This window comes from Dermacentor variabilis, chromosome 1 (assembly GCF_050947875.1).
Source record: "Dermacentor variabilis isolate Ectoservices chromosome 1, ASM5094787v1, whole genome shotgun sequence".
In the NCBI taxonomy this organism is placed as follows: Eukaryota; Metazoa; Arthropoda; class Arachnida; order Ixodida; family Ixodidae; genus Dermacentor; species Dermacentor variabilis.
The window spans coordinates 34329536-34342530 of NC_134568.1; the positions used below are offsets into that span (position 1 = coordinate 34329536).

Here is a 12995-nt window from a genome sequence, read left to right on the forward strand (position 1 = left end):
CCGTAAAATTTATTGCAAGAGGTTTGGTAATTTAAATTACTAGTACGTTTGCAAAACGTCCTACAAACGAAGTTTATTCAGTGAAACAGAAGCACCCGCAGTGTTAGTACCCATTCTGTTGGGTTTAATAGAGACTTTAACACAAAGTTACATTTTGGGAGCGCAGTGAGAAGATTGTTTCTCTTGGCTGGAGACCACCGAGGCGCCATCGTAATCGTAGATGCCATGCGCCGTTCTGTCAACTTGGTTGGGCCGCCTATACGTAGCTCTGGCAAAATAATTTGCCTTCTAAAAAGTCACTTCCTCAGCAACTTTTATAACTTCGAAGTAGCTACATTGTCGGCTGCTCTTCTGTCAGGTCGCTAAAGAAACATCGCTGCCAGCTAAATAGAAAGATTTATAACTGAACATACAAAAAGGTGGCTAAGCCTAGCGACACGATTGCTGAAACTGGTCTGGTACTGGTCGCAAAACTGGTACTGGTCACATTGAGCCGGTGTCAGCTGGCATGATTGCACATGCAGGCTCACACTGCAGGCTTTTGCGTACAGCTCGGCTGTTATTGACCACGAGGGACACATATCTGCGCTAGCTGTGTCGCTTGCCAGCAAGTTCTCGTGCTTGGAGTTCTATCTCGATTAAACAATTTGTTTACTAAAAATTTCACTTTGACAGTGTAACTAGCAATTCATTTATGGAGAGGCTACTCGACTTACCACCAACGCTACAGCTAGAAGAAAAGAAAAAAAAAGAAACAATAGATCAGTCACCGAGGTATAAATAAATGTAGCTGATGACAAGGACTCAGTCACTCGCAACGCCGTTAGGTGCAAGTGTGAATTTTTTTTTTTAGTGTGACCTAGGTTACAGCGGAAGAACTCATAAAAAAGATGTTATCCTAGATTCATGCCGGATCTGCTCCTCTGACTGTACCAAGTCATCCGAAGTCTTGCGATGTTTTATAACCAGGACATTAGGAGCAAACGTTTATTTTGAGCAAACGATAAAGGTATACTTTGGGATTCCTGTGCTTATCGCTGTAAGACTGATATTGCACCCGTGTCGTGAGAGATTTTGTTATTGCTTTCACTCCGCCACCCTTCTACATTTTTTTCTCCTGTGATTCGTTTTCTGTCATCTCAAACTCCCGCTTTCAGAAAAAGTTGCTTGTTTACAATTGCAGGAGTTTTTTCGAGCCAGCTAGCTTGACTTGATATTTTTCCTCAGTGGACAAGTTTCCTCAATATACAAGCGTGAACGGCACACTGTAGTTTCGAATGATGGTAGTAGTGGACATTTCTTCCTCTTTAAGGCATAATGAACAAGAAAAAGTTATCCTCGCTCTTTTACGTCAAATGAGAACGGTGCAGAATATTATTACGTCACATAGCGAAATACACGGCCAAGGAAACTTCGTAGCATGCTTGCAAAAGACACTTAACAGCGAAATAAGACCTAGTGAATCAAGTTTTTTTTCAAACCAGCAGAACACTGGAAAATAAAGAAAATCTCTGCATTAAAGTTTGCAGGCGATTGATTTATCAGTATTACTTATTATCTTTCTCTTAAATCCTGCGGTTTTCCCGTGCCGATATTTCTGTCGTCACATCATCATCATCACCACCACCACCACCACCACCACCATCACCACCACCACCATCATATATATATATATATATATATATATATATATATATATATATATATATATATATATATATATATATATACATATATATATGTCAACCCCCACACGAAGACCTCTGCCTGCGATCTCCAATTACCCCTGTCTATAGTGCTTTCTTGTTGTTTCGACAATTAGCAGCAGTACTATTTCTACTCAAGTTTAAACATGGCAAAAGAGTATTTATAGGGTCTTTCTTCCTTTCTATATTCTCCCTTTCCCTTACCCCTAGCGCAGGGTGGCAAACTGGACGTTCCTTTGGTTTACATCCCTGTCTTCCCTTTCTTTACTTTTTATCTTGTGCGCATAATACCCATATTCGCATCGCCGGAGTAATCTAAGCGCACGCAGGAGTGGTTATATGCGCGAACTAGACTTACGGCACGATCGTAGCATGAACAGTACTTGCTGCACGATTAGAGTAGATCAAAAGGATTTTCAGAAATGAAGCTGCAGCTACTGGAGTGACAGCCGTCCTAACCGCGCCCAGGAATGTGGGACGCGAGACTTAAGTTTAGCATGGCGTCAACAGGTAGCGCAGCTTCCGATGTGGCGCCACATTTCAAAGCAGCTTTGAAGCCTGCGCGAAGGTCGCGGTAGGATTTGTACGAAGGAACAAAGCTGGCGTTGGCCGGCGCAGTTGCACAAGTAAGCCCTGACGCGCTTAAAGAGCGGGCCATTGGCTTTATCACACGGTGGGGTGGCCAACAGAGAGGTCATGACGATACAACTGGGGCACGCTGCCAGTCGCGATGGCCTTTGTTTGGGGAACACGCGGGCAATGAGGAACGTCCCAAATGACGGGCTTTGAGGCTTCGCGCGTAGATGACTACGCAGGGCGTGCGAAACCGTGGGAGGGCACGCTATTTAGAGACGTCATCGTAGCCTGAAACAGCGTCCGCGAAGACAGACGGCAAGAATCGGGAAGTACGAATACTGCAATTCAGAACTTGCACGCACGTTGATATAGATACACCTACGCGCACGACTGTCCCATCCTCTCCTCCGCTTCTTTCGCCGTACGCGCCATTTCGCGCTGTGCATTCCGAGATGACGGCGACACGCCAGCACACCCCTATATAGGTTTTCCTATAGGCGCCTCGACGTTCCACCGCGCGTCGTTCGGGGCTTGCCTCGAAAATGGAGGTGACGCCGAGCCTGTAGAAGACGGGCACGATGCAGTACACGACCAGAGGCACCGCGGACACGGTGATCAGCACGTTCCAGATGAGGTGCAGACCGTAGGCGTAGAAGTGCGCCGTCAGGGCCACCAGCCCCAGCGGCGAGGCGGTCGAGACGAGCACCGACACGGCCAGTGGCAGCACGCCCAGGCTGCGGTCGCCCAGGAACGCCTCGCGGCTCACGTCGTGGCCGCGGCGCTTGCGGCACGAGACGTACAGGCCCTGCGCCACGCCCAGCGCCATCAGGAGCGCGTAGAGCACGTAGTCGAGCACGTGCGCCGCTGCCATGCTGCTGCGGGGTCCCGTCGTCCCTGACGCCGGAGCAGCTCTCTACGCACGGGCGGACGCGAAAAAAATGCGGCGCCCTGTCGCAATGCGCGTCGCAAACCGCCACAGCTGCGCGGCCTGGTTTCCCTCCGTGCGGCAGCGCTTGCTTGGCCGTCGTCGTCGCGTGACTATCGATGGATGCTGCAGGCTTGCCGGTGCGTCTCTTCCGTCCCTCTGCGATCGGCTGTGTGCGCGCGCAAAATTGTGCCTTCTTTATCGGCGCGTACTACACGCTGGGCGTACTCGTGGAGAATGGGTGAGAGGGAGGGATTTGGTTGGAGGTACGGCTGCCTCCAGGTTTGCTTACTTTTTTTTCTTGCTTTTTTTTCTCTGCGTACATGGGGCGTGATGGACATAGATGATGCTGGTCGATGTTGTGCTTGCCTCTTTTATGTGTTTTGTTGTATACGCGTTAAAGTACGACGGAGAAAGCCAGATGTGAGATTCATGTAGCTTTAATTGGGGCTGTTTGTGGGCTATCTTACATGTTTGTGCTTGACTAGACCGTGTTCATTTCCCCGGCACTAGCTATTTTTATGTCTCTGTCGCATTGTGGCATTTCTCTTGTTTTTTTTTCTGCTTTGTCGACCACTGTAAAATTATTTTTCATGCGATGCGAAATCGACGTGTTCGCGACGCATGGTCTCGGTAATTGTTCCTAGGTATGTCAGATCCCGACATATTCATGCCTTTTATGTGACAACGTGAAAATGACGCTGCTTAACGATTGAATATATTATTACGTCCAAAAAAAAAAACGAATTATGAGAAGGAAATTCTGGAAATCGTAGTTTATGAATTTGCACTGTAATGTTTTTTTTAATCTTCTATAGGTAATCACGTGGCGCTCTTATTTTTCGGTGTTTCACTGTACAGTTCTTACTGTTTTCAGGCACAGGCAAAGGAGACACGTGCATGAGGGGCTCCGTAGGTCAAGTGGTTGCTTCGTTCGGCTCGTGTTGTGAAAAAAAAAAAAGAAAGCAAAGCAAGACTGCACCGGAATGTGCGCCGACTGCAGGGAGGTCGAGTTCCTTCCGATTGCGCTGACCACATTTTTCAAATGCAACGACCGCATTACATGCACTGTTGCCGAAATGTGACCCAGAAAGTTGCGACGACAAGTATAGCGTCGTCCCCATCGTTGCTATAGCATTCCCGCACAAAAGAAATGTATCTCTCCAGCTTTGTAAATAACACTATACAGGAGCCCTATAAGCTCGAGGAGGCAGACTGACTCTCAGAAGGCAGACCGTTGGTTATCGTATATATATAGCCTTTTCAAGCTCGCCTACTTGTAGGATAGCGCGTGCTTCTATCTGCAGTCGGCTTGCGTAGTGCGCATGCCAGTGCGTGCTAAGATACAACTTGATAAGCCTCTATCTGCAGATTTCCGAGTCAGCTTTTGCTCTGGCGGCCGCCTTTGTCGTGACTGCGTCATTCCGCAAGTCCAGAGGTCGCGGCAGGATACGCGAAGCTGGTTATAAACAATGGTGCATTGCAACAAGTCACTTTCCGTAAAATATTTTCGATCTACTATATTTATTAGAATTTCGACTACTCATAGACGCAATCATTAAAATTGTGAAATTACCGGTGGAAAGACTGGGCTGGTTTTCGTCACGTGTTTTTTTATTCTTATCTGCAAATTAAGGCAAGCCGTCTGAGTAGCACCAGCACCGATGTTTCGAATATTTTATTGTGCCTATATCACGTCACGCTGCCGCAGGCGTGAATAAACTTCATTTCGGAAACCAAGCTGCTGATGCCCGAAAGTGGGAGGCCACCCTGTTCCACCTAGCCTTGGCCCTGTGTTGATAGCCTGTTTGTTCCCTGTTCAACAGGGGTAGCTGGTCCTCAGTATTGGGTTTGTCAGCTGCACCTCCCACTGGTCTTCTGTTGCTGCTTGGATAGGCGTTGTTTCGCGGGTTCTTTTTGCATCCCCAGATCATGTAGTGAAGGGTCTTTGGTGAATTGCAGAATTGGCAGCCTCTTGTAAATGTTAAGTGCTACATTGCGCGTAGTAGAGTGCCGTGGAGGTAATTGTCCACCTGAAGGCAGCGTACTATGACGGCTTCTTCTCTGTTAATCCTGATGCGTGGTGGCGGATATTCCCTCCTGTTCTTCGTGTAATGTTCTAGAATGTTGTAGTATTTTCCTTGTGTCATTTCGTCTTGTTTTGCCGCAGGAGAGAAAGCATTTGCACTGTCGAATAACATCAACGAAAAAAGAAAAGACAGATCTCGGGAAGGTCTGGAATAATTGTTATGCGAAGTTACCTAGCATCGTCTGGGGTTCTGCAAAAAGTTACGACTGACGGATCAACATATTTGTGTGTGTGTGTGTGTGTGTGTGTGTGTGTGTGTGTGTGTGTGTGTTTGTGTGCACCTGCGTGCGTGCGCGCGCACGCACGCACGCACGCACGCGTTTAATAAAGGGAAAATCAAACATCCACCAGCTCGTAGCAACTGCTACAAAGGAAATTATTTTCCCTTTATTAATTACTTCTCCCCACCTTGCGGGCTTCCGCTGAACTATTACGTTACACACACGTTTGCGTCACACATACGCAAACGTGTGTGCGATGACCATCAGCATGGTGACGGCAATGGCATCACGACTGACTTATCGTATTCCGGCGAAGAAAGGCCGAAGCCTATTTCGTCGCGAACTGGGCTTATCCCGAATGTAATGCATGAATAAACGGACGATACCCAACACGGTGCAATGTCACATGACGTCTCGAGGCGTTAGCTGCAAGGACAGGACTGCAGATAGCAGGTCGACTTCGAATGAAAATTGGCGTGCGTGAACGTTGCTTTTTAATGAACGTTTTGCTACGTGAAGTGGCGCATGCGAAAAATCGTCGGTAAGCTGGCGTTGATAAGAAAGAAGTGGGCGAGAAATGCGAAGACGCCGTAGTAAACGGTCGCGTTTTTGATGCTCGCCGCCACAAACCACAAGTCGCCTTCACGTGGAGGTACTGCTCAGGCTGTAATTATTACCGTATCGTCCTGCCCCGTTTTTCAACCGGAAAGCTCGTCGTCAACTCTGTTCTTTTTTTTTTCTTCAATTTTTTTTTATGCGGACCTAGCTGGTCTTAGAGATGCCCCAATGAATGTAATAATAAAACTCAAAGAGATAAGCTAGATTGGACAATTTGAAAAGTCGCCTGCAAGACCTGCAGACCCCTTCCATCACGAATTATGATCGACTGTCCATAGCTGTGTGAACCATAGACAATTTTATTTCAGGGTGATTGAGACTTCATTGAAAGCAATCAAGCTGGTAGAATGACTGTTTGTGCATTTTATGCTGAGTCATCAGAGTTGCAGAGTACCTAAATGTTTGAATATTGTAAAGTCAATGATGCTACGTTTCTTCATAGAAAAGATTGAATCACCCGCTCGAATTAAATGCTCAAGTTATTATTAGCGGGAAGCATCTCAAGAAAGAAAGAAAAACATATTTCGAGGTTGCTACTGACATGCCCCAAGTCGAACGTCACGTAAAACACGGTAGTGCCTTCACCAAAGTGGTGTACTCTCTAACGATGCATATCCCTCTGAAGTAAAATGGAAGTAATTTAGGTAAGAATGATGTTCAATTTACCGTAAGCTTAATCTTTGTGCTCTAGTCCTTGCTACCACTGCATTGAAATGTCAAAAGTAGATGGCTCCCACGAATGTGGACGCCGTGAGTGAAAGAGATAATGTTGGACACGAAGCCGACGCGGTGTTGTGATAGACCCAGTGCCTGCGGAAGTTATACATGAAGCTGCTATGGCAACCCGAATGCATGGAATGCATATCTACATACGGGAAGCGCTTCATATGTTCGCGAGGATAAACTCAATATCTGCAGAAATGTGGTGGCCCGGTTTCAGTTACGGCACAAATGCGCACTCTTAGTCGCGACGCCGTGCTGCCACTTGCTGACGGAGTCTGTGTCAGCGACACCACGCACCTTCTGAAACGTTTGTGGCTTACAGAGTCCGGCATTCATGCCTGGCAGGACAACGTTTTGTATATAACACAGTGCAACAGAGTCGGACACATTTCGTCCTCGTTGCTGTAGGCCGCGGGGCGAGGGTTTGTCGCCGCTTTGGTCACTCAGCGGAAGAACGTGCGACGACGTGCGCCGATAAATTGTGGCATCGCATGACACTACCTGATCATGCTTTTCACGAACGTAATATGACTGCCGCAGAGGTCCTCGATGCAACGGCTGACCTACCAGGGGTTGTGATCTGTGTGTCTAACGTAGCAGACAAGGTATCGGATATCGAGTGCGAGATATCCGTCTGACGAAAGGGCAGGCGGTGCAGCGGTACGGTTCCTCAGCGAGATGTGGGCGTCTCCTATATCTGTGCCAATGGCGAGTCATCAGGAGAACCTCAGCCAGAATGTTCCTGCGGAAACTTCCGACAAAAGAGGCTAAATGCGAAAGGTGCTCGCTTCAGACGGACGTGTCTAGGCGGACTAGTTTACCGCAAACTGAGCGACGTGCATCGTGAAACTCCGAGACGAATGAGGTAGGCAACTCAACAAGCCGTCCTAGACGGTCACATTGACGGGTAATACACAATCGCACAGAAAAGTGGAGATGTTAGAGATTAGGTGCGGCGTTGGTGTGGGGGATGATTCACCAGCTCCTTGTCCACCAGATTGCCCTGCGTAGCCCGAAGGCAAAACGATGCGTAGTTACCATGGCGCTGTCCCAGCAACTTATTTTTGCAACGCTTAACACAAGCGGCACCCGGTCCCGACAGAAACAAGCACATCTCCGTCGGATCTGTTCAGCATGCACTTCGTAGCAGTTCAGAAAACGACGATGGAAAGTGATGAGCAGACTGAGGTGGCTTTGAGGCTATCTCTGTCAGCGTAGTGTATTTGTGTCGCACTCTGTTGACCTTTCGGCGGACCGTTCTTTGTGGCACAGGGCGAATGTACCTCCTTCCGCTGTAGCTTATAACGTTGAACCCAAGGAGCGGATTAAACAGTGTGATTTTATGTTGCATGATGTGTCATGGCGCCTAATGAATATATATTTTTAATCATGCTCCGCCGGCCATTAATTTCTTTGAGAGTATGGCGAGCTTACTAGAGAATGTGACCGTAACGTTACGTCGATCGGCACTTCCAATTGTGTGTGCCATCAGAATGACCATGTGCGATAAGAGTGGCCTAGCAGCAAAAATAGGTGGGCCGGAGTACTCTCTCCTTTGGTTGACAAACTGAGGTTTAGGGTCAAACAATGAAATCTTCCTTACCTCAGTAAGGAAGCCTTCATTTATGTGAGGCCACCTTATGTCACTCTGAAAGCTTCCTTACTCAGGGTCCCTCAGTGACGGCTTCCTTGGTGCTTCCTCAGCGTAAGGTAGCTCCGAAGCTACTTTCATGCTTCCTTAGGCCGCTCCTGGCCCTGAACGAGCGCTTCACCTCACAGCTTAGCCAAAATGACGTTTGCTTGCGCATGCGCGCTGTCGCACGCCTGCGCAGAAGTGCGAGCATGATACGTTTTGCCAGACATGCTTGTTTGAAGCGCATGTTCGGCATGAGTGGCGTTCATGGCGTTCCCAGGCGTTGCACTGACGCCGGCGTGCCAGCGTTGCTGGAGCACATCAAGTTTTGCGCTTGGATGTGGTACTTTTTTACGTTTAGTATACCAAACTAGAAGAAAGCGCCTACGCGTCTCTATATTAGCACTTCAGTTTAAAAATTATGCGGCAATACAACATATTTTTATTGAACAATGGTGTTCGCGTAAAGCTTTTAAGTGATCCTCTCGAACACAGGCATGCGATAACCGTTCCTTACGTGAGGGCGGGCGAAGGGTGCTTTCAGAGTACGCTTTCTTCCTCCATCGGTCCTTCGGAGTAAGGAAGCCTCACGTAAGGTTAGGAAGCACAGGAAGGAAATGAACTTTTCATTGTTTAGGCCTTATAGATATAGATGTCTAATAACCAGACCTATGGTAGTAGATGCGCACGACTTCATTGCATTTATGCTTAATCGGTCCTTCTCTCCCGTGAACTGTCGTGTAAAACAACTTCTTTCTTTCTTTCTTTCTTTCCTTCTTTCTCAGCTCACTGCATTGTTATAGAGCAGAATGTCAATTGCACTCATTTGAATTTCAGATCGAACTTGGTACTATGGAAACTTAACTCATCACTTATTAGGGAGCTTACTACTCGTGTATGCATGACGATCTTCAAGCAGGACTTTGATTTCGGGGAGTTGGTTCAAATTCAGTTGGGGAATGCAGCGCAACGAAGAGAGAGAGACAAATGAAACACGCGCGCTCGCGTGGTGTCCCGTGTTTTCTTTGTCTCTTTGTCCCTGTCTTCCTTGCGCTGCATTTCCCGACTAACTCAGAACTTCTTTGTCTGTTCATATGCCTTTATTTGCCTCTTGGGAGTATTTCAAACAAGAAGCACGGCCAATAATAGAAGAAATTAAATCCGGGAGGTCGTGGTATGTAAACTTTGAAGTGTTGCCAAACTCTTCATAATCTTTATGATTTAGAAGGTGAGGCGCCTAGCGAAACTACTAGTGTAGCCAGAATTGCCAATGCAACATATCAACTCTAGAAGTACGACGCAGTGCGCTACAAAGGTACCCGTGTTTCGTTCGTGTAATAATTTCCTTTGTATTCGGAGAAACTCACACGCCAAGCTTTATTCGATGAATACCTCAGTGCAACAAAAGTAATAATGCCAGATATTTTTTTAAATGATCATAAGTATCTAACACAAGGAAAATCCCCGTAGTTGACGCCTGCTACATGATGTTTAGCCCCCTTTCTGATACTCAAAATGATTATCTTGTAGCGCGCTTTGTTTCTTCTTGTGACTCATTTAACTGAAGAAGACTATGCTGCTATTATAGGTCGGCAAACTCACTTATGAGTCGACTCACTCAGAATCAGTCTGACCCGTAAGTTTGAGTCCGAGTGAGCCCGGCTAAGTAGAATCTCGGTGAGTCTGAGCTCAAGCGACTTATAAGCAAACATTTATTTTGTGTGTAAGCTTGAGTGAGCTCAGTTTCGAGCTATGCAATGACTGGTCCATTCCCTCAACAAGAAATAGAGCTCGTCTTCGACCAGTTGCCTGTGTCCAAAACACGAGGTCTCGACGACATTTCAGTCGCGTGTTCTATAAAGCCTTTAAATCCTTACTTTGCTCTGCAGTATTCGACATTTTAAGAGTTAACTTTGATCTAGAGACCCTTCCTCAACCATTCACAAGAAGCCACACAGTGTTTATTCCAAAGTACACGGACAGAGAAAAGCTGCATGCTATAGTGTCTAACGTTGATCACAGATGTTTTTTTTTTTTGCGAAATTATTGTCAAACTGATTGCGATTTGCGATATCAATTCTTATTTCTTTTCAAAACACGTGGTCTAAAAGGTCCATCAGTACAAATAAACGTACACTTTGCCCGCACAGTACTCGAACATCGCACCAGCTCTCAAGTAGTGCCTCCAGGTGGCCTAGCTTAGCTGAAGTGTTTGATCGGTTCCGTCATTATTTTCGGTTTTCTGCTCTCCAGCTCGCTGCGATTGGCTCCACTATATTTAAATGCGGGCAAGTGTGCTTCAATCATTGTTCGACTCGCTTGACCTTTCATGACCTGTGTCCAGTCGCTCCTCTGTGAAGCCAGGCTGACCTATGTCGCCACTTCTTTTTGTCCTCATGTTAGAACCACTATGCTGAAGCATGATTCGCACTTGTAACTTTTCAATAATGTTTCAGGTTTCACTACGGAAAATTAGGCAAAAGCCATCGCATATGCGGGCTAACTTGCTTCCTTTTGTATGGACAAGCCCAGTGATGAAACTGTGGTGTCGATGATACAGGAAATCGGAACTGTCCTTGGATGCGTGATCCAACCGTATATTAAAGGATCGGGACTGGGGTGTTATTTGGCCTATGGCTGTTTACACCAACACAGTTCGCTGGCACTTAATGTTCTTGGCGTTCCGTTGTAGGCGTATAAGCCAAGTGTGAATTACTGGAGAGAACGCATACTAACACTAAAGTGTAATGCCCAAATTTTCTTTCCTCATAATGTTTCAGTCTGTGCCAAACTAAAGGGTGCAGCTTATCTTTGGCAAGAAAACACTTCTGCGTACTAAAATACTTGGTTATACCTAATATTTGCAACCTTTACTTAGCCTGGAAGTTATGAGTCAATAAGACGCAACATTCTTTCAAACCGGTTAGTCCAGGCGGGCTGCGACTGGTGCACCTTTATGTTAAACATGTAGTGTCCTCTTCTTCATCTTCTTTCATTTTTTTTGTCACGACTGCTATAATTTATTCATCCAGGAGTTCTCGCAGGTGACTCTCGTGGACGTTTTGTCGAATTTAGAGGTTTCGTCAAGTTCAGCTGCGCGCCCCTGTCTGCGGGGATTCGCTCATGAAGTGTACTTTTAAGTGCATTTTCGGCATTTAGTGTCTGAAATAAATATTTGCTTTATCTCGTGTAAAAATTATGTATAAAGATATAACAGCCATGCTTTTTCGGCCTCTCTTGTACCGCTCGCTACAGCTGCCTTATCTTATCTGGACATGATGTGCTTGCACGATTTCGTAAAATGAATATTTCTCCACACTGCGAGACATTGGTTTATAAAGTGGATAGTGAAACGCTACCTATTAAAACGTTCTATAAAGTGCATGCTGAAGCGATACCTACTGAAGCTTGCTTAAGTACTAAATGTATTTTTGGGTCTTCGATTAACTGTCATTGTCGTGTGTACACGAACAGTATTTCATTAGCCGCAGGGACGCGCCATATAATTAAAAAAAGCAAGTTCGATCAATTTTAATAGCATGTGCAATATACCAAGTCATGTTAAAGCAACCATGGGCGCTATAACGTAAAACTGTTCCAAACTTTTCTATTCCAATAGTGCAATCAGCCCGCCGCGATTGGGCAAAAACTTTTTTGGACCGCCCCCCCTTCACCTGTCTGTCACGTGACGTCACGAAAACCGCGATACCTCCCCATCTGATATGACGTGTACACACTGATCATGCCTAATTTGACCGAGCATAACAAAAATAGGTATTTCTGATTCGACGCCTTTTTGCCATTAGCCCTCGGCTATTGGTGAAAAGATTTCGGGCTGCACCCACTTCACCTGCCTCTCACGCGACGTCACAAAACCGCAAAAACTCGCCGCGTCAAAGTGACGTGTACGCGTAAGAGATGCATTAATATGCCGAACAAAACTGAATTTTCTTCTGAATAGCCGCAGGCTGCCCCGTTCCGAAAGGAATAAAAGATAGCTGCCGCCGATCGCTCCGGCACTGGCTGCTCGCCCCTGCCGGAGAGCACGCGTTTATTTGCGTGTAATAAAACTTTCTGCGTGGCCGTGTAACGTTTTCGGGAACTTTCGGTACGTTAACGACCTCGTTTTGCCAACTCTTCTTTGCTGAGGATCCGTTTTACCGTCATTTTTAAGCTTCCTTTGCATGCCGCCGCGATTGTCGACGAGCCACCGCAAGCTAAGTAAGAGAAAGCGGACCACTCGCAGACACGGGCACCACCCTCTTCATCTGGTTATCCATATTCAGTGCAGTGGCTCAGCCCCATCGAATCCCTCTCCACTTGAGCATGCTCCTCGCCTCTTGTGAACCACTTAGATAAAACAAGCCGCTCAGTGCAGGCGATGCTATTCGTTTTTCAAGCAAACAAAAGTGACCTCCTATGATCGATGAGCGCGTTTGATTGGCCTGTTCAGACAACCCTGTGGGTCACCGTCCGATGCTTGCGTCGGCGGTTACGCAAATTT

The 12995-nt window shown here is 46.6% G+C and overlaps 2 protein-coding genes across 3 annotated transcripts in view; one reads left to right on the forward strand and one right to left on the reverse strand.

Annotated features, from left to right (window-relative positions):
* The window catches only part of LOC142576417 (sodium-coupled monocarboxylate transporter 2-like), a 37108-nt gene extending 33714 nt beyond the window's left edge, over nucleotides 1-3394 (reverse strand). The window contains exon 1 of the mRNA XM_075686549.1: nucleotides 2818-3394. Within this exon, the coding sequence (XP_075542664.1) occupies nucleotides 2818-3153 (336 nt within the window). The 5' untranslated portion in view covers nucleotides 3154-3394. The remainder of the gene's footprint in view (nucleotides 1-2817) is intronic.
* The window catches only part of LOC142576427 (zinc finger CCHC domain-containing protein 24-like), a 239965-nt gene that overhangs the window by 56126 nt on the left and 170844 nt on the right, over nucleotides 1-12995 (forward strand). The gene's annotated exons all lie outside the window — the stretch shown is intronic.